The sequence below is a fragment of the Geotrypetes seraphini genome, chromosome 2, assembly GCF_902459505.1.
Source record: "Geotrypetes seraphini chromosome 2, aGeoSer1.1, whole genome shotgun sequence".
Lineage (NCBI taxonomy): Eukaryota > Metazoa > Chordata > Amphibia > Gymnophiona > Dermophiidae > Geotrypetes > Geotrypetes seraphini.
In genome coordinates, this window is record NC_047085.1 from 349,591,399 (window position 1) to 349,613,810 (window position 22,412).

General features: G+C 41.9%; 1 protein-coding gene across 3 annotated transcripts in view; it reads right to left on the minus strand.

Moving 5' to 3' along the window:
• Positions 1-235: 235 nt before the first annotated feature.
• SUSD5 (sushi domain containing 5) overlaps positions 236-22,412 on the minus strand; it is a 100,340-nt gene continuing 78,163 nt past the window's right edge. For all 3 annotated transcript variants that reach the window (XM_033930375.1, XM_033930374.1, XM_033930376.1), the window contains one exon: positions 236-2,057. In XM_033930375.1, coding sequence (XP_033786266.1) covers positions 775-2,057 — 1,283 coding nt within the window. In that variant the 3' untranslated portion in view covers positions 236-774. The remainder of the gene's footprint in view (positions 2,058-22,412) is intronic.

Sequence of the window (22,412 nt, forward strand, 5' to 3'; positions counted from 1 at the left end):
GGTGTTACCCATTTCTAACTGGTTGCACCATGGAGTTAATGTACTCTGATTTCCTCTTGCAGAAGCCCTGGAGTATTGGGTTGTTGGGGGTTTTTTGTGTAAAATATTGTCCTGGTGCCAATCAGGTACCATTAATTTCAAGAAAAGGAGCAGTAATGTTTTTAGAAAAATTTTTCTTTCCCAGTGAGCTACAAATGCACAACCTTAGGAAGAAACTAAAAAGCTGCAAATATCTAAAAAAATGTTAGTGGGTATATTCTGAAATACTTATTCTTTAAACATTAGTTTTGTCAACAATGCTTTTTTTTGACTCTAAATACATAAGACAGCAATAATCAAGTATTGAAATTCTTCACACGCTCTCAGTTCTGTCCCAAAAAAATCAAAAATATCTCTTGGTGACTGCCCCAGGAGGAAGATGTAATGGTCATAGTCAAGCAACAACGATTTCTGACCCAACCTGCAGATCTGTAGTAGTCCTGACATTTTGGAAGAGAAGTTCTGATGATAATGTCTGTCGGTGCCAACAAAAAGGAAAACAGAAGGGGGGGGGGGGGAGGTTGACCAAACATTGTACCAAATAAGTTCTACTTTACAGAGACAGCTGCAACAGACCTTCCAATCTAAATGTGGTTTCTTAAATAACAGACATGTCAGGCACTTTAAAAAAAAACCCAACATCTTTTTTTCACCATGTAGTTAACTCTCACCTTGTTAAGATAGATTTCAGTGTCTTTCTAATGCCTTCCAATAACATAAAGAAAAGAAAGAAGCTTACACTTTTTGCATTTCAATCTGTTGGTGGTGTCTAGTTTGGCCTTTACCATTCAGTTGATAGACTGAGCTTTTCTGTTGCTGCTTCTTGTAGCACCACACAGCTAGTATTGTCGCTAGCAGTAACAAGCAGAGAACAACTACAATGATGGTTATCATTGGGCCTTTACTTGATCTGAGGCAGTCCTCTGTCATACAAGGCTCGGAAGAGGGAAAAGGTGTTCCCTTGATGCCACCAGTGAGGTTCTCTCCCTCAGTGGCTCCTTTAAAGAATGATCTATCTGTGAAACGATCTGAGACATGCACAGTAAGGCTTTGGGTTTCCAAGGGCATCTGGTATGTTGTTGCCTCTTCAGCCTGGGTTGGAAGTGGAATGTGATCCACAGGTTGGACCGTATGGTATATGCCCATGATGGCAGTGGGTGTTAAGTCAATGTGCTCATCAGAAACTATTGCTGTAGTTAGTGCCTCTGGTGTGAACTCCAAAGGTATAGTTGGGTGATACTTCGTCACATCATCCACTCCTTTACTTGTGCTGACGTTTTCAGGACTGTTTGTGGGTGTCAGTGGCTCTTGTGCAACTCTGATACTGTAGGCCAGGACCGTGGTTGGAGCAGCCCAGATCGGTGTTAAATCTTTGTCTGGAATAGGGGAAGGATGATCTTCTTTAGCATCGTGTGATTGATTGATTGTAACGATAACATCATCAACTGTTTTTGGTGAAGAGTCTGTTTTTTCTGCCTCCTGCCCAATGTCTTGTGTCACAGGATAGCCGTCCAGCCAGGACTCATCGGTACTGGCCACCACATCTTTTGCCGAGATTGTATTGTTATTCACCATGGATGGACCAAGGGGGAAGTCTTCACTCTCATAAATCATTTTGGTTCCTGATTCAGCATAATCTGTTTTCACTCCAATGCGGTTGTCGCCGTTAGAAAATTGGGTTTTTGAGCCAAAGTCTGTTTCTTTCTCAGACTCGGGTTTGTTGAAAGCTTCTGATGGAAACCAGAAGAGATGTTTCTGGCTTAGCAGTGACACTGGTGACTCCGTTGGTGCTTTACTTTCCTTTTCAGTGGCTTCAAAGCCCTGGGTTTCCCTCTTGTCATTTTTTAACGCACTGTCTTCTGCTACAGAAAATACTTGCCCATCCTCTTCCTCCTCTTTTTCCTCTTCATCTTCTTCCTCTTCTTCTGCACCACCATTGTCTTTATTTGGTTCAGCAACTGGCATTGTTCTGTGATAAGGAAAATTGTCGTCATAGTCAATATGTGCCTCTGTCTCATCTGGAAGAGAAAGGAGCCAATTTGTTATGGAAATGAGGCAAAGTGATGGGAATAAAAGATTCATTGCTATTTAATCATAACATTACTTATATAAGTGTAGCAGGACATCGAACTGTTCCCTGTTTAGCCATGCAGAAGAACATTCTGGAATCTCTGCTTCTGAACAGACTCTGTGTATGGTGACAAAACTAGGGCGAGGGAGTGGTGTGTATGAGTTCGTTACCGGAGCAGGGTACAGACTGCCTGCAAGCACTGTGGAGCTTAGGCTACAGGGGACATCAAGGGAAACTGCCTCTCTGATGGCCAATAGGTCAATGAGAAGAAGAAAGCTACTTCCCCTAGGACTAAACTGAGGAGAAGGGGAATGAAGGAGGCTGGCTAAATCCACGGAGCATCTAGAGAGAATAAGCCAGCTAAGAAGAGTTCTAGAAAGCAATAGAGACTCAAGCACAAAGGCAGAGTGTTTTGAAAGAAATTCCTTATGCTTTACTCTTATGGAGAGGAGAGTAATTTCCCCATTTCAGGAGTAGGCAACCATGATCCTTGAGAGCCACTTCAAGATTTCCAAAATGAATATGCATGAAATTGATTTGCAGGTACTGCTTACATTGAATGTAAATAGATTGCATGCACATACATTGTGGAAATCTTGAAAACCCAACTGGTTGGTGGCCCTCAAGAACTGTGATTGCTCATCGCTGACCATTTTGATATTATTTTTGTTAAAAAGATCACTTGAGCCCCCCTCCTGCCCCTCTGACAATGCCCCTCCTTCCCACCCTCCCTCAGCCTGCAGCAATATGAAAGCCCCCCTGGCACATCCCTCTAGCTGTCCAGGTAGGCCCTCTCAGGCCTACCTATATCCCTGGTAGTTGTTGGGGGCAGGAGCACAAGCCCCTTCACTCTTGCTTCTTGCAGTGCCTTTCCAAACTGTGAGAGGTCATAGCAGCCATTTAGAAAGGTACTGTTTGACAACCAGGGATACAGATAGACCGGGGGTGGGGGCTACCTGCATGGCTGGACAATGGGGGTAGGGGTCAGGGGAGGGGTTCAGGAGATCTTATTTTAAAAAAAAAATTTATGTGGGTGCTAGCCTGATATTCAGAGCCAGCACCCACATATCCAAGAAGCCTAATTTAGGACACTTTTGAGCTGTTCTAAATTAGGCTGCTTAGCTAAGTGGGTATCAGCACTGAATATTGCTGGCACCCTCATAGCTTTGTGCCCCTCCCCAGTGCCATCCCTGACCTGTTCATATTTTGATTGGGCAATCTGTGGGGATAGTGGCATTCTCCGATCAAATGCAGCTGAATATCCCCACTTAGACAGGGGAAGCAATTTTAGCTGGCAGCAGAGGCTCCTGCCCATTTAAGTCACTTTGAATACTGGGCCCAAGGAGTGAGTTCAGTATCCAGAAGAATTGAAGATGATGGGCCATGTGACCAGAGCCCCAGAAGAGTTTGGCCGAAAGTGCCTGCTCGACTTAAGCACTTGAGATATGGATTTTCTCTTTTAAACTATACTTATTATTTTGATGTTTTTGATTTTTTTCCCTACATTTTTCTTTGTATATACTTATTTTGGCTATGTACCAAAGGGGAGGGTTCTTAGGCATCTGAGTCAATCAGGACCTTAGGCTTCTCCTTCTGTCACATGATGCACTGGTGAGGGGAAAGCTCACCATTTCGGACTGGTGGGACCGCATCCCAACTTGTGATAAAGGTACCGGATGGGTTTGGGGGAACATCCTGTGGCAGGAGGGAGTGTGCATTCCTCCTGCCTTTTTTTTCTAATATGGAGGGGAGGAGGGGGGGGTCAGGAAGGCAAGGCAGGAGGGTGTGGGCAACCCTCCTGCAGATTTTCACTGGTACAAGTTGGGGTCAGCAAGGCAAGAAGGAGTGGGAATCCCTCCTGCCAATTTTTGCTGGTGCGGGGGGTCAGTCCCGTTGGAGAGGGCCATCATTGACGAGGGGGGGGGGGCTTTTTCTTTTTTTAATGAGGCAGATATTGTGCATGTGTAGCACACACACAGCATCTATGGCCATTAAAAAAGAAAAAGGGTTTCCTTCCCCGAACAGCAGAGTGGGAGGAGGTTGCTTTGGGACATCCCCTGCCTCTCAGTTGTTCGGGCTTCTCCTGCCGGCTCTGCGTATGTGTGAGTCACTCTCAAAGCGATCAATCAGACGGGAGAGATGGGAGATTATGACGAACATCTGCATGAAACATTTGCATGCAAAATTTTTAGTGCATCAATAGCTCTTTTAGAATCGGCCAAAAACGGATCGGAGCAGACCCACACGGTTTTACCGATTCTGTTTAGTGCATCTCTCAAAAGGAGTTCTTATATAAAAGAGAGACTTGCAATTTGAGTCATTCTAGTGAAAGCTTTAGGGCATTTTGCCTTCCCCCATCCAACATAAGCCTATACTTTTCACAAAGCTGTTTTACATCCTTCAGCGCTATCCCACTCCCTAGAGGTGGACTGCATAAAATCACACTCATTCCTCTTCTCATATGTCTAGTGGTGAAATTTCTCCTCATTTTCAATCAGGCTTTGGAAAACAAGTTAATTAAGACTGCTGTATGACACAACATAGTTTCTACTTGCAAAAAAAAAAACAAAAAACCTTTCATATGCTCAATAACAGCACCTACAAATGTGTTAGGTTCTAAGGTGATTTTTTTTTTCCCTCAAGAATGGACTTCATCAGACAAAATTATTTTTCCTGAGCCTTATTCCACTGCATTTTGAGACTTCATATAGTAAATGAAGTGGTGTCAAGCTCTCATTTTTGATGGCTTGCCTTTTGCAGTTGCAAATACAGAGGCAGCCTCACCCAATCCTATCATTCAGCTACTCAGAAATGTGCAGGCAGGTCATAGATAGCACACGGAGAGAGGAATTCACAAATGCAAGTCAGAACTTTAGAAATTCTCCCAAACTATTTTACAAGAGGTTCTGCTAAACATGGAGCCTCTTGTAAAACAGGGTGCTGAAGACTGTTCATCAATGCTTCTTCATGTAAAGAGGGAGCAGCGATTTTTGAAAGCTGCATGTGGGGAAAAACAAACAAATATATCCCCTCCACCACACAATGACACGGGAGCAGTTTATTAGTTGTGCCCTCTGGAAAGGGCTCTGATCCTAGATTCAGCAGCCCCCCTAGACGCTGGCAACCCCTGATGGCAGCCCCCCACCAGATGGCAGGCCGCCCCAGCAATTGCAGTCACCCCTTGATTAAAGCCACCTCCCAACTCTACAAGTATGCCTTATTTGTTACGATGTCAAAAAATACTGAAGGGGTAACAAAATCAAATGATGTTACTGTTGAGTGACTAAATAAAGTTAGCTGTATACAAAAAAGTCACTGCATGAGAAATGTACATAAATAATATTTTCAAAAAATGATTCCACAAGTGTTAAGTCTTAACTAAGTTTGAACAATTCATCTTTCAATTGTATACTTGCATAAGCAGCTGAGCATAGCTATTGTAGCTAGCACACAACAGTTAATGAGAATATTTTCACTGGAGAAAAAATGAACACTGCAATGATTGGTTGGTGAGGCAGAACATATTGCCTTCATGTCTCTGAGCAGAGTTCAACTAGTTAACACTTGTGGAATCATTTTTTGAAAATATTATTTATGTACATTTCTCATGCAGTGACTTTTTTGTATACAGTTATTTGTACAGTCAGACTTTTGAATTAGCTGTAGCATAGTTTTCTCATGTCATGCACTTTGTAGAATTTATGTTAAGACATTTGCAAGCACAGCCACTGTTAGCTTAGAGGGGTCAATGAATGAAAGCAACTATTCATCTCTGAACATCAGAATCAAGCATAGCCCTGCCACTGTGAAGACCTGCCATTTGATCTCATCTCTGTTGCAAGGGCCTTGGTTGTTTCTTTGGGAGAAAGAGCCCATTCCTTCTCTGCTTTATGAGCGCACATTCAAAATCATACTTTACAGACACTAAGAGAACCTACTGCTGGTATTTGGCATGGCAGTGTAATCAAAGCCATCTCTTAACATCTGTATGCACAGGCCAGCTCTTTTGGACAGCTGTATTCTGTTTTATCAAAGAGATATCTATGTATCTATCTATCTATATAAATGTTTGCAGTTAGGAAGAAAAGGCAATATAAATTGATGAACTCATATTTTGCTACAAAAACATGCCTCTGAACTGCAGAAATCTATTTTACCTAAACTCGTGTTTTTTTAACTGGATTTTCTAAATTAAACTTTAAATATAGACTTCCAATGAAACGTTTATCAAGCTTCCTATCCCATGGGTTTTGTATTTATAGCTAACTCTACTGCACTCCATTATATTTTGACTTTTTTTTTTTTTTTTTAGCAACTAATGATATAGAAAGTTACTAGTTCCTGCAGTAATTAGCTTATTCCAAATTAGGAATGGTAAACTGCCACATCAGCATTTTCCAGTCCTGGTTCTACTTCCATTACATTCAGACTCGAATGTTGTTCCAAATACTCAGATTTCACTCTATAAAACAGAGTGTGTTGCAGGCTTTTTGTCCAAATTATGAAATGAGTGTTGCATTGTACTAGTGCTCTGGCCTTGGCTACAAATAAATACATGCTATAATTCATTCATTATTACAAGGGGAGCTAGAAAATAAACTAGGCAGCCAGTTTGCCCTGTAGGGGTTTCACTAGCTTTATTTGATACTAATGAAGGATCTTTACCAGGTTTAGGCAGAACTATATACAGTGGAAACTTGGTTTATGAGCATAATTCGTTCCAGAAGCATGCTCGTAAACCAAATTACTCGTATATCAAAGTGAGTTTCCCCATAGAAAGTAAGGGAAACTCGCTTGATATGTTCCCACCCCCCGAGGCCAGCGACGCTGCTCCACCCCCGAGAACTGGCACCACCCGCCCGAACAACATTCAGCCTTACCTAAGGTGACCATACGTCCCGTTTTGAATGGGATCGTCCCATTTTTGGATCCCCTGTCCCGTTGTCCCCACACACAGCTTTGGGACGCTGAAATGTCCCGTTTTCAGGGACAGTGTCCCGAACCTGTGCGTGGGGACAACGGGAGAGGCGATCGCTTCCTGTCCTTCCCTGCCGTGCGTGCAAAAAAAGCCTCCCTCCAGCGTCCGATTTAACCCCCAACTCCCCCTGGTCTGCCGCCGCTGCTGCTGCTATTCTTCTTACCTCCCTGCGGCTGCTGCTAATCGCAGCCCAGAAGCCTTCTTCCCGACGTCAATTTTGACGTCAGAGAGGATGTTCCGGGACAGCCAGGCAGCGATTGGCTAGCCCGGAACGTCTTCTCCGACGTCAGAATTGACGTCAGGAAGAAGGCTTCTGACGGTGATTAGCAGCAGCAGCAGCAGGGAGGTAAGAAGAGAGGCTGGCCATGTACGGAGCTAATTTGTTGCATGGAAATTATGCTGGTGCTGTCCGATACTCACTCGATGCCTGCAGACGACCAGGGCCAGATTAAAAGGTAGGCCCGAAAATATCAGGGGGTCCCCAACTGCCTGGTGAACTCAGCTTCCCTCCTTTCCACTTCCTAGCGATTTATAGCCGGCTGTGTGGGCACTCTTGTGCGAGCTCTGGGCTCCAGTCAAGAAAACAGAGTCCTGAGGGAGTGGATGCTAGCGCAATTGCAAGCTCTCGAGTCGTCCCGTTGTGGTACATGTCGGGAGGAGGTTCTTCTTCCCCCTCGTGCTTGAGGGTGGTTGTATATATGGTGCAGGCATTTGTAGAAAAAGAGCAGGTGTGTGGGGAGTTAAGGTAAGGTCAAGGACAGCAAGTGGATTGCTCTTTGTTGCTTGCCCCATCATTGCCCGTGCAGGGGATCTAAGGATAAGAAGCAGGTAGCATTGTGGGGAAAGGACTAAGGACATGAAGTTAGAAAGGAGGCACTGGAGGCACTAAGGACATGGGACAGAGGCACTGGGGGCACTAAGGACACGGGAAGGAGGCACGGGGGCACTATGGACATGGGAAGGAGGCACTGGGGACACTAAGGACATGGGACAGAGGCACTGGGGACACTAAGGACACAGGACGGAGGCACTAAGGACACAGGACGGAGGCACTGGGGGCACTAAGGACACGGGAAGGAAGAACTGGGGACACTAAGGACATGAGACAGAGGCATTGGAGGCACTAAGGACATGGGAAGGAGGCACTGGGGGCACTAAGGACACAGGACAAAGGCACTGGGGGCATTAAGGACACGGGAAGGAGGCACTGGGGACACTAAGGACATGGGAAGGAGGCACTGGGGGCATTATGGACATGGGAAGGAGGCACTGGGGACACTAAGGACATGGGACAGAGGCACTGGGGGCACTAAGGACACAGGACGGAGGCACTGGGGGCACTAAGGACACAGGATGGAGGCACTGGGGGCACTAAGGACAAGGGAAGGAAGAACTGGGGACACTAAGGACATGGGACAGAGGCATTGGAGGTACTAAGGACATGGGAAGGAGGCACTGGGGGCACTAAGGACACAGGACAAAGGCACTGGGGGCATTAAGGACACGGGAAGGAGGCACTGGGGACACTAAGGACATGGGACAGGGGCACTGGGGGGCACTAAGGACATGGAAAGGAGGCACTGGGGACAATAAGGACATGGGACAGAGGCACTGGGGGCACTAAGGACATAGGAAGGAAGGAGGGAAGGAATAGAAAGGGACAATTGTTGGGTCTGAGTACAGAAAGAACGAAATGAAAGAAAGGATTCACAGTCAGAAGGAAACTCAACCAGAGACTCATGAAATCACCAGACAGCAAAGGTAGGAAAAATGATTTTATTTTCAATTTAGTGATCAAAATGTGTCAGTTTTGAGAATTTATATCTGCTGTCTATATTTTGCAGTATATTTGTCTATTTTTCTATAGTTACTGAGGTGACATTGCATATTTTAAAGTCATCTGCCTTGACATCTTTGAAAACCCCCAAATATAAATGATAATTAACATTTTCTCTGCGTATAGTGTGGATTATAGTTTTTTTTTAATTTTATGGTTACCATTATGAATTAATAAGCTATTATATGTACATGAAAAATAAATGGAAGAAATTGGGTGCGGGGTTGGGGGGCGGGACTGACAATTAATAGATGTCCCCTTTTGATGAAAAAAAATAAATGGTCATGTTAGCCTTACCCCATCTGGTACCAGCACGCAGCTCACAGGACGTGCTGGTGCTGGTGAAAGAAGTTCCTGCCTCTTGCCTAGGCCTTGAGCATCTATGCAAGGAGATCTCAGAGAATCTCAGAGAGAGCGAGAACCAGAAGGCTTTGATCATGCACAGATGATCAAGGCCCAGGCAAGAGGCAGGAACTTCTTTCACCGGCACCGGCACATCCTGTGGGCTGCATGCCGGTGCCAGATGGGGTAAGGCTGAATGCTGTTCGGGCAGGGGATGGCAGTTTGTGGGGGGGGGTGGGCATTCGTGAGCGGGGGGGGGGGGGGTGCTCGCAATTCGAGTCAACACTCTGTTTGCGAGACAAGATTTGCGAGAATGTTTTGCTCGTCCTGCAAAACACTCGCAAACCGCGTTACTCGCAAACCGAGGTTTGACTGATTTGTTGTTCAGTAAGGAACCAGTTATAGATTTCTCAGCTATAATGTTGAATTAAAATGATTGAATGGGTGTAAAAATACTATTAAATGGTTTATAGAATTCAGCAGAAAGCGCATTTGGGCCATGAGCTTTATTTAATGGAAGAGACTCTATAAGGTTATTTCATCTAATGAAGTTGGTTATTCATGAACATTTAAATCAGTTAGTGTTTATTTTGGGAAGATATAAATTAGATAAAAACGTGTCTATTTCATCTGGTGTGGCTTTTAATTCAAAGGTGTATAATTTGTGATAGAAATCTGTAAATGCTTGTAATAAATCATCCTTACATGTTATAACAGAATTTGTATTTCGGCCTTTTTTTTTTTAAGTTCAATAAGTTTTTATTAAGGTTTTACAAAAGAACAGAAAGTAATAGAGCTGAACATCAGTCAAACATTGCATCGGTTCATATACTAATACATAACAAATCCATAAAACAATGCCCCAAAATATGGGATCGATAATATGAGGGATTGTTTTAAGAAAATTACATTTGTTTTAGATTTTTCTTTTTTTTTTCTATGAAAGTTTATTAAGATTTTGAAAAATACAAGAGAATATAAAACTGAAACATCAATGAGGTTCACAATACATCAGTGCATGAATCAATACAAAACATAGAATTACTATATCTGTTTGTATGCTTACATTTAAAATCAATGGAACAGAGAGAATTGATATGAAGTAAGGTTTCAACATTAAACACTGCTGAAAAATGATTGCAAATATACCTGCAAGGGAGACCAGTGTCTATTGAAAAAAAAACTGTGGTTCCAAATTTCTTGGCAAGGACCAATTCATATTTATAGTAATGTAAAACTGATTACAACTCGTCTAACTCTCCCACCAATATTATTTCTTGGAATATAAATGGTCTTAAAAACCCTATTAAAAGGAAAAAGTTCTAATTTACCTTAAGAAATTTGCTCCTAGTATAATTATTCTACAAGGTAGGAAAGGTAGAGTTTCTATTCTTTTCCATAAATCACTTTAGATTTATTTTCTTTTAAGTAAATAGCAAGAGTTCTACAATTCTGGAGACCGTATCTTCAAAAAAATATAAAAAGGATGGAGTAGGTCCAGAGGAAGGCTACTAAAATGGTGTGTGGTCTTTATCATAAGGCATATGGGGATCTCAATATATATACTTTGGAGGCAAGGTGGGAGAGGGGAGATATGATAGAGGTGTTTCAATACCTATGTGGCATAAATGAGCATGAGTCAAGTCTCTTTTATTTGAAAGGAAGCTCTGGAATGAGAGCGCATAGGATGAAGTTAAGAAGTGATAGACTCAGGAGTAATCTAAGGAAATATTTTTTTACAGAAAGAGTGGTAGATGTGTGGAATAGTCTCCCGGAAGAGGTGGTGGAGACAGAAGCTGTGTCTGAATTCAAGAAAGCATGGGATAGGCATGTGGGGTCTTTTAGAGAGAGGAAGAGATAATAGTTTCTGTAGATGGGCAGACTGGATAGGCCATTTGGCCTTTTTCTGCCATCATGTTTCTATGCTTCTATTATTTTCAGAGTAATAATGTGCTCCTATAGAAATTAATTGGTCATGTGCTAGTATATTTCTGCATCTCGATGGCCACGAATTTGGACTTGGAGATTGGAATGTACAGCATCGGCATCTATGAGACAGACATGGTTTTTCTTATTACATAAATCTGTTTGGACCCCTGTTAGGTTATATAAGTTAGATAATTCAAAATCTAATAGATGCTGGCATTGTCATTTAGACATTGGGACACTGGATCATCTGTTGTTCTATTGTCCTTTGATATTTAGCTTCTGGAGATCAATATGGGGTAGAATAAATAACATTTTGGAATCATCAATTCCTCTAACGTATGAGGCAGTTATTTATGGTACAATATTACATGTTACACCCCTTATAGATCAATATAAAAGTTGTCTTTTCTTTATAATGACTGGGATAGCCATCCAGATGATCACCTGAAATTGGAAGAATTGATCGTTTAAATTTTTCGTTCTGGTGGGCAAGTCTTTGCTCTAGTTATAGATTTGAAAGAATAAATGCTGAAAATTTAGGACATGGTAATATATTTAAATTAATATGGTGCCCTTTGGCATCTTATGTTACCTCATTGTAATTGTTTGTTGACTGTGAATCAGTTTGTTCTTTACTATGGTACATATCCAGGGCAGGGGGGAAAGGAATTCTTTATGTCATAAATTGATTTTTGAATATTTATAATTGGGATGGCTGTGAAGATATCATTATTCAGAATAGATAGGATATTTATGACAATATATCTTTGTGTTATACGGAATGATAATTGTTTGGGTGGATGGGGGGGGGAAATGGATGATTCTGAACATGAGAAAGATGAATGTGCTTTTATTGTATTATTATGAGTTACATTGGTTGTATTGTACTGTTGTAGTTTTGAAAATTAATAAAGAATTTTTTTTAAAAAATACATTAATTGGTCATGTGTTAGTTTGCTTTGAATCAGATTGTAATCTGATATGTTTACATAGGGGTTGAAATGTATTAAAAGATGAAGATTGAATATGTTGAATTTTGAGATTTCTTATATCTGTTTCCAGTTGACTAATTTTATTCTTATTTCTTTTATACCATTTAATAGTGAATCCTATTATAATGTCTCTTAGGTAAGCATTAAAAGCATCCCACCAGATATGAATAGGACTATATTCCATCTTATTAAGCTTGGATATATTATTGAGCACAGTCTTTAAAACCAGTTTCATTTAATATTTTAGCATCAAATCTCCAATATGTTTTTGGAAAAAAATAATCCATTAATAGATAATTGTAGAGAGATGGGTATGTGTTCTGAAAAAGTCGTATTAAAAATTGTAGTTGAGGAAACAGTTTGAACCATGGGTCCAGAAATTAAGAAATCAGTTCTTGGGTGTGAATTATGAGGGACAGAATAAAAAGTAAAATGTTTTTTAAATGGATTAAGAAGTTTCCAAATGTCATATAAAATCAAATCTTCCATCAATTTCAAAGAATAGTTCTACTTTTAGAGGATGAAGCAAAGCAAATGAGATTGTCTGTTCAGTGAGGGAGTTTAGTGTAAGATTAAAATCACAAGGCAACAAAAATTTTTTTTCAGAATCATCTGACAACACAGCACATTTTTCTAAATCAGTTTTTCATGCTGATTTCAGATCTGTTATTAGTTTTTTTTCAGTCACGTAAACTTTTAAAGTTATGACAATAGCTCCCAAACATCCCTAAATTTCTTAAAATGTCTCTGCTGTATGGCTATTACCCTTTCCATTTTAAAGATTTGGCATAACGAATTCCACCAAAAATTATAATTCAGCCGATCCCAATTTTTCCAATTTTTCATAATTTGCTGTATGGCAACCCCTGTCATGATGAGCAAAAGTTTATTATTATTAGAAGAGATTTGACTCTTAGCTCTCATAGAAATACCAAATAGCACAGTGTCATATGATAATGCCACTGGATTTTCCAGTGGATTATTCACTTGGCCCCAAATGGACTTCCAAAAACTAAGGGGTCCTTTTATCAAGGCGCGGTAGGGGTTTAACACGCGGAATACCGCACGTTAAACCGCCTGCTGCTCTAGTCGCTAACGCCTCCATTGACCAAGCATTTTTTTTTTGCATGACGCGAGGCTTAGCGCATGATGAAATGTCCAACGCACTAACCCCGCTTGATAAAAGGACCTCTAAGTATCAATGGACAATAGAATAGTAAATGATCTAATGTCCCAGCTTCGAGATGACAGTGCCAGCATCTATTAGACTTAGTGCTATCTAATTTCTGTAATAGAACTGGGGTCCAAACTGCTCTACGTAACAAAAAAAAACAAAACAGATTTGTCTCATAGATGCCGACGCCGTACATCTCATCCTCCAAGCCCAAATTCGTGGCCATTGAGACGCAGTAATTTGATGCTTTATCTCAATGCTCCAAATGTCTCGTACACCAGTCTTTGGTTTCTTATTCAAAAATCCAGATATTAATTTATACCACCGAGCGGCCTTTAAGGATTTAAGGTCATCTGGAAACACTGGATGAAGGCAGGTATACGTACTTTGGATGTTATATTTGATGGTAAGCTGCTTGACTTTTCACGATTGCAACATAAATTTGGTCTTAACAAATCACAAAATTATAGATGGTTGCACTTGAAGCATGCCAATCAGGAGGGGGTTCCCTGAGTGGAAAAATCTTAAAAAGCAATATAGCTTGCCGGTCTTATGTTTTCAGGTGGACTTCCTGTGAAAATTTTTTTCCCCAAAAATAGTCTTTCTGGACTTCCAGGCTATTGTTCGTCCAGGCCGCAAGTCGTCCAAAATAAAAAACAGCCCAGGACACATTTTTGAAAAATACGTCCAAAATTTTTTTTGTTTCGAAAATCGTCTAACTATACGTCCTGCCAATCTGATCGTCCAAGTCGCTAATCGTCTATCTTTATACCACATTTTCGTCCAACTTTTTGTCCAAGTCAAAAACACCTAGAACAAGCCCTGTTGGATGTGGGAGGGGTCTGCAAAGTGATGGACTGAACACCCAGACATGGCACCTAAATAGTGGGGTACTTTACAGGGCACTGCTGTGAACTTCACAAAAAGGGTCTTCTCCTCACTACAGCTCCCTTATAGGTCATGGTGAGCCCCCCAAACCACCTCCAGAATCCCCTGGACCCACTTATCTACCGCCCCAATAGCTCTTATGGCTGCAGGAGCCATTTATATGTCAGTAAAAAACGGTTTTGGGGGTGTATAGGGATGTGCATGTTTCATTATCAATGCAGTGATTACAGGGGCTTATGGGCATGGGTCCTCCTCTCCATAGATCCCTAACCCACCCCCAAGATGGCTTAAGCCGCCTCTGTGCTGGATGACTAGGCTTTCCTATGCCAGGCGATGATGGTCTGGAGGTTGAATTTTAAAGGTCTAAGCCGGCCCATGTCCCACCCAACTCCCGCCCTCGACACTCCTCCTGAAACGCCCCGTTTAACTTTGGTAGTTCAGCAGCACTATGAAGGCCTAGGTCGTTTAGAAATACGTCTAAAACCCGTTTTCATTATCGGCACTTGGACATATTTGGACAATGTTCGTCCAAGTGCTGACTTAGGCCGGTTTTTGGATATTTTTCTCTTTTGATTATGAGCCCCATAGGTTTTAAAAACATTTTTCTGTAATGTGAATGGGAAATAGATCTGATTAGAGGCAATAATTCCATTTGTCAACATGCGACCTGTTAAGAGAATGTTCACTCCAAATTCTTTTATATAAACAGCCTCTAACTGATGGAAATGCAAAAAAAATGTAAAGGCCCGCAATAAGCACACAGGTCGACTAAATAAAAATTGTTTAACTAGATAGCATCAGTACCTCCTTCATTCTGCTGGTTACACTCTTCTTTGTGTGCAGCCTAGCATCCTGGCTGCGGCCATCATCTTATCACAGTATTTTGTTGCCTTAAGGTCTCTCTCCCTGTCTTTGCTTATTAGCCTCTTACCTCCTAGAACAGACCTGGGCATTGTATAGCCTCCAGGCCACATCTGGCCCTTTGGCTGTCCCTGACCGGCCTGCATGAGATTAGAGAATGACACAGGGACCGTTTACTGTGGTAAACCGTGGTCACCGCAGTAAATCTGCAGTAATGGGGACATTTGCAACTGGTTTACTGCAGGAATGGGGACAAGACTTTTCACTCACCCGTGTCAGACTCGGCATCTCCTCCCCAGCTCCTCTTGCGCCTATTTTACCTACCTATGATGAAGCCAAAAGGAACCCAAAACCAAAGCCTGAGTCTAATGTGATTTGAAGAATAAAATTACCAGACAACAAAAGATAGAAAAAAATAAATTTATTTTATATTTTGTGAATAGAATATTTCAGATTTGAAATATGTATCCTACTAGAGCTGGTATTAGACATAACTGGGGACCGCAAAGCTCAGCTTTGCTTCTTTAGCTTCCAGCTGGCTTAGGGCTCTCTCTCTGACCAGGGGGTAGTTGCCTTAGTTGCTCTCCCCTAACACTATTCCTGCCATGTGTGATTGAAGTATTCTGTTAGCTTGATTTTTCTATGTAGCATTCTGTAGTAATTTGGTTTGTTCAGTTTTCACAATAGTGGAGGGGATATTTGTGAAAGGGAGGGGAGACAGGGGTTTTGTTGATCCTTGCTCAGTATTATTTGTGTTTATAAAATGACAATTGTACAGAATAGTCTCTTTTTATACTTTAATAAAATAAGTTCAGTATAAAATCATAACTATTTGAGGCTTGTGCGGATGGGATCTGACAGTTTGCAGGGCGGGGACGGAGACCGAGTTTGCGGACAGGGACTGAGCGCGCAGGGATGGGGCAGGGACGGGGATTGAGCTCACGGGGACAGGACAAGGACGGGGACAAGCTCATGGGGCGGGAACGGTGATAAAATTTTTCCCCCGTGTCATTCTCTACATGAGATCAATGGCAAATTAGGAATCACACACAATAATTCTACATCAAACACGTAGTACAATTGTTGGTGTTTTTACTATGCCAGTTTTCACATTTTCATAGCCTAATCATAACATCTACCAGTAGCAGCTAATCAAAACTATACAATTTACTGCTTTTTATAAAGAATTAATATGGAGCAGAATTGAGTTCAGCCTATTGGTCCGGCCCTCCAAAACAGTCCAAGTTTCTCAAGTGGCCCTTTGGGAAAATTAATTGCCCACCCCTGTCCTAGGACATAGGGCTTTCTCGAATTTCTACTCTCCAAAATGCATCACTTTGCACGCCTTTGCATTAAATTTTAACTGCCAAACATTAGACCATTCTTCAAACTTTTGCAGATCTTGAAGTAGGCTTTGAACTGTAAGGCTCTTTATAGCTATTCTGCATGCTGTTTTAGATTCTTTAATTCATTACTTTTTATTCTTTAATTTTTTTAGGGCTGCATTTTGATTAAAAATGTTAATTGTGTGATTAAAAGTATGTTATTTATTTATTTATTTTCCTTGTGACTGGGCAATGGAGGGTTATGTGACTTGCCCAGAGTATCAAGGAGCTGCAGTAGAAAAAAACAAAACACAACTTTAATCATGCTATTAAAGTTTTAAATAAAATCCAGCCCTATATATTTATATTCAGAAGAATGTAAAAGCTTGTTCCCTTCACAGGCTTCATAAACTAAGAATAAAAACATCTTGGATTTCAATAATATTCTTCCTGCAGCGCTGTCCCTGACAGGGCCTTGTAATTTCAGCTTGCACTAGACTTTGCCTCTCAAGTTAATCAAAACCAAGCCTTACTCTGGCCAGGCCTCAAGGATTAGAGATTCACAAGGTTCCAAGGTAAAACTTGGCCTGCTTGAATTAAGCTTCTACTGTTTACACATATGTTGGAGGGCTCCTCTTGCATCCCTGGGTCTTCCCAATCCACTGAATGTGCTCAGGTTTTAGCTGGCTGCCTGAACTTTGCCCTCTCTGCTCTGCCTTGAGTGAGCCACACTTTTCCGCTCTGTACTGCAGGATTTAATGTGGCTCTGTGCAGGAGTGATGCTGAGGAGAACTGGCAATATCCTGTATCATTCATCACGTTCTCTTCTCAGCTTAATCTTGCCCTGTTGAGCACTTGTATTAACGGGTCTATCTGTTGAGAGAGGAAGTCAGCATTTGATGCTTCCGGCCAGTCGGGTGCCCTATATCAAACCGAAAGGGTTGTAGACTCAGGAACCATGGCGTGATTTGACAGTCTTCTTTCTGGCAGCTGGTGTAAGGGGCACCTGGCAATAATCCTTGGTCAGGTACAATATTGAAATAAACTGAGCTCCTCCAGCCTTTCAATCAATTCATCCACTGTAGGCATCAGATATGTTTTTGAGTTTGGAAACTGCATTAACCTTCCAAAAGTCTATGCAGAAGCAAATATTCTCATCTGGCTTAGGAGCTAGTATGATGGAGGGATGCCCAGGTAGATTTTTCTAGGACTCCCAGATTAAGCATATTTCCACTTCTTTAATCACAACCTTTTCTTGGGCCTCTGGAATCCAATACGGACACTGTCAAACCACTTCTCCAGAGCCCATGATAATGTCATGGGACACAAGATGCATTTGGCTTGGGATACTATCCATATTCTGGTGATCCAGTTGCTTCATATCTACTTTCTGGATGATGGTGAGCTGGTCTCCATATAGGACTTGAAGGACTGTGATGGGACCTCAGGTCGTCCAAAGTCATCTTATTGGACCAGTGCTATGATCATGTATGTCCATTTCTGTAGTACATTCACATGGAAGATTTCTCGTCTTCTTCCATTTATCCAGTTGCGCCACCTTCTAGTTTATGGGTTCTACTGGCTCTGCTATTTCATAGGACCCTTGTCATTTACACAGCAGCTTGCTCTCTGATGAAAGCAAGAGTACCAGAACCCTGTCTTCGAGATGGAAGATTCTTTGGACTGCTATGTAATTATAGGTTTCAGTTTGTCACAATTGAGCCTTCTCCAGGCAGAATTTTGCAGCCTTCCCTATTTCCTCAGATGTTGCTGCATTTGCAATAAATAGCCCACCAGGTTTTGACATTAACTGGGTTCTTCTTCCTAGGTTTCTCAGACAACATCCATGATCTCCCTGGGTCAGCTTTCATAGAGTAACTTAAATGGAGAAAATTCTGTTGGAACTCTGGGGCACTTTATGGATGGTGAACGATACATAGGAAAATAGGATTTCCCAGTTCTTCCCATTCCTAGCAACAAACTTCCTCAAAATTTGCTTAAGGGTTTTATTGAATTACTCAACAAGACCATGGGTCTAGGGATGGTACACAGGTCTGAAATATCTTTACTTCAACAAGATACATATTCAGTAGCGCAGAGAGGGTGAGAGGCACCCAGGGTGGTGGTGCCCCTATCCTGCCCCCATTGGCTTCTTCCCCACCCCATCCTACTGTGCGCCCATACACCCATACCCCCATACCTCTAACATTCCTGGCCACAAGCAGCAACCCAAACTTGTTGCTCATGCCAGCGTTAGCTCTTCCTCTGTCGTCACTTCTTAGGTGCGGGTCCAGGAAGTGATGTCAGAGAAAGAGCTAATGCTGGCGTGAGCAGCAGGTTGGGGTTGCTGCTCGCACCCGAACCGTTAAACAGGTACGGGAAAGGGGCACATGAGCATGATAGTGAGGGGGAAGGAAAGGAAGTTGGGTAGCAGCACCCCCACCAAGATGGCACATGGGGTGGACTGCCCCCTCCCCCTTATTATGCCACTGTGCATACTTGTTTCATAACAAGTGACATAAAGGGTATTCTGTCGTCTATGCAGATCTCCATAGGTATTCCCGTTCATGAAAAGACCTCTTACATAACAGTTGCCACTGTGGAGGTTTTCATATTGTATAATGCAATGGCTCCCTGATAGTAGGTCTCAAAAGTTGCAGTTGTTTCTGTTTAAATGTCCAAAAAAGAGTCCTAAACAACAAAGTGTCAGTCACCAAAAAATGAAAAATAAATCACAAATAATCCAAAAACGTGTCATCCCTTGTCAAGGGGTGAACTGAGTTTTACTTAACGTTCTAACTTTTGTTTGAACACAGCTAGAGTATGAGCATTTTGTTTTGGACCTGGTAATCTACAACGGATGACACATTTTTGGATTATTTGTGATTTATTTTTCATTTTTTGGTGACTGACACTTTGTTGTTTAGGACTCTTTTTTGGACATTTGAACAGAAACAACTGCAACATTTGAGACCTTAAGACGTTCACAACTAACAGCTTTACAAATCTCATCCACATACAGATAAGCGGTTTTTCATTGTTAAATATATTACATCAGCACTCTTATTAAAATAGTGAACTTGAGCATGGTGATGGAGGACAGAATGTTGCATTGATGATCCTCTGTCTCATTGGTCTTAGTCCAAATGATCGGTGTGAGTGGGGGTACTGAGCACATTCATTAAGCACTAATACATTTGTTAATTTATAACATTTAATTTATTTACCTTTATATATTGTACAGGCATTAATGTTTTTGTCAACTATGTAAGAATGCCTATTTATTAATATAATCCCCAAGATACATTGTATAGCAACTTCCTGTATTCCCCCATCATAGTCAGTATTCTGGTCATTTACATGTGTCCTTGGTGCCTAAATGTTAGTACCTTCCTTATACATAGGGTTACCATATGGCTCCAGAAAAAAAGGAGGCTGGATTGAGACATCCGGGTTTTACTTCTATTGCTTTCAATGGAAATAAAACCCGGATATCTTAATCTATCCTCTTTTTTCTGGAGTCATATGGCAACCCTACTTATACATTACCGAAGAAGTTGGTATTAAATGTTTATTGTTGGAAATCCAATCTGCATATAAAGACTTTACGGTAGATATCCTGCAAACAACCGGATGGCTGGATAGGCTGGAGTAAGCTTGGCGGCAACTTCAGCAGTTGGAACCTAGGACATTACCAGGTGGACTTTAGTCTATTGGCCCAGAAATATCAATGAAGAGATAAGTTAACTTAATCATGTATTTCTAATGAAAATAACTAATGGGCAGACCAGATGGACCATTCAGGTCTTTATCTGCCATAATTTACTATGGGCTCCTTTTATCAAGGTGCGCTACGGGGGTTAGCGCGTCGGACATTTCATCACGCGCTAACCCCCGCGTCATGCCGAAAAACTAACGCCTCATCAATGGAGGTGTTAGCGACTAGCATGGCAGGCAGATGAACGCGCGGTATTCCGCGCGTTAACCGCCTACCGCACCTTGATAAAAGGAGCCCTATGTTACTATGATTTATTCACGTTCAGCTGTCTAACCCTCATGAGCCTAAAACTATACCCTTCCATCTTATTCTCCCTCCCCTCCCAGGTTGGCAGGAGACCTACACCCCAGCAACCCTCTTTAGCAGTAAGGACATGCGAGCAGACTTACACTAAGGTCTCAGAAATCTCTCTGAAACACGTTTTCTTAATAGTTTGTAACAACATTAGCAAAGTTTATTTTTCAGCCTTATCTTCTCATATCATATCTGTGATTAATAATCTTGCAATTAGATTTGAATGACTTGTTTCTCATGTGTTACTCGACACATCAGAATTAAACACAGGAATGCAGGATGTTTTCTTTGGCCACAGAGCCAAAGGTAATAAAATAAGTGAACAGTCTACTTTTGTGCATTTTAGGACATTTTTTTGAAGCAAAACAGCAAGTCAGTCGGAACAGGACAGTAGGCGAGTCGCAGCACAATGGTGGTGAACACGTAAAGATTTGCATTCATTCTAACACGCAGTCTCTGGCTGGTACTAACCCGAACATATTCACAAAGACACGTCAGAAATAGGACACTGATCTACATTAGCTAATGGCACAGAGTTGGGCAGTATGGCATCTAGAAAGGAGAAAGTCCTGGCTGGAATCCAAGAGTAATTTGCAGTCCATTAATACATTTTTAAAAGGACATGATTTACAACTGCCTGATTCTGCAGGAAGATGGAAGTGACAGAAGTGCTGGAGTACAGCTTTATTAGGAACATAAAAACTAAAGAATAACACGGAGGAAAAATTCTGTCCCCGTCATCCCCTTCACTGCCCCATCCCCGTAGCCTCCATACAAGCCTCAGTACTGCAATATTTAGCTTATTCCTTCCTTATAAATCAAAGTTCTGGCTGCTGAACTAGAGAAAGAGATATTCAGCTGGCAGGGCTTTGTTTATAAATTTTTATTTTATCCTAAAGCAAAATAAATAAATAGAAAATTTTTTTCTACCTTTGTTGTCTGGTTTCTGCTTCCCTCATCTTTTCATTCAATTCCTTCCATCCACTGTCTGTCTTCTTTCTTCGCCTTCCATTTGCTCTGTTACTGTATCTCTTCCTTCACCCCCCCCAATTGGTCTGGCACCCAACTTATTCCCTCTGCTCCCCCATAGTCTAGCATCTCTGTCTTCTTCCCTTCCAGCATCTTCTCCCCACTCTGTCTTCCCCATTTCCCAGCGTCTTCTCCCTACAGTCAAAAGATTCTGGCTACAGCAGACAGGACAGAGTGGGCAGATTGTAAACTTATACAAAATATTTGTTTATATGAATAGGTTTCAATCCACACAAAAAATATAATCTGACCTCAGTCCTTTTGCTTCTGAGACCCAGTTTCCTGATGGGACATGGCACTTATGGCAGAGTTTCTGGAGGTAAATCCGACTCCTCTGATAAAAACTCGTTCTCACTGCTGCTTCTTTGCTGGCAACCGGGACTTGGCGAGAATAATTGGAACTGCAGAGAGGACCAGAAGCAGCAGAGCCCAGAGAGGATGGTAGAAGAACCAACCTTTCCTCCCTCCCTGCCCCTTACCTTCACGGCAAGGAATTTCTCTAAATGTGCTTCTTACCAGCAGCCAGAGCATTGAAACCACGTGTGGCTGCAGAAAAGGTCATCTCTGATGCAACTTCCGGACCTTTACTGCTGGAGTTTTGATCCTATCCCACACTGTACACCTGGGGTTCATCCTCCTGACCACAGCCCCCAGACGTTACCTCCTGGACCCAGGGGGAGATTTTACACCTTTCCTGGACCAATAACCCCATTCTGGTGCATTCCGGGACTGCAGCACAAATTGCAATGTCTATAATTGGGTACTACAATTATCACAATGCTTTAGGATGCAAGTTTAAAGCTGGGACTAGAGAATGACACGGTGAAAAAATTGGTCCCCGTCACCGCCCCGTCCCCGTCTCACCATCCTCTGCA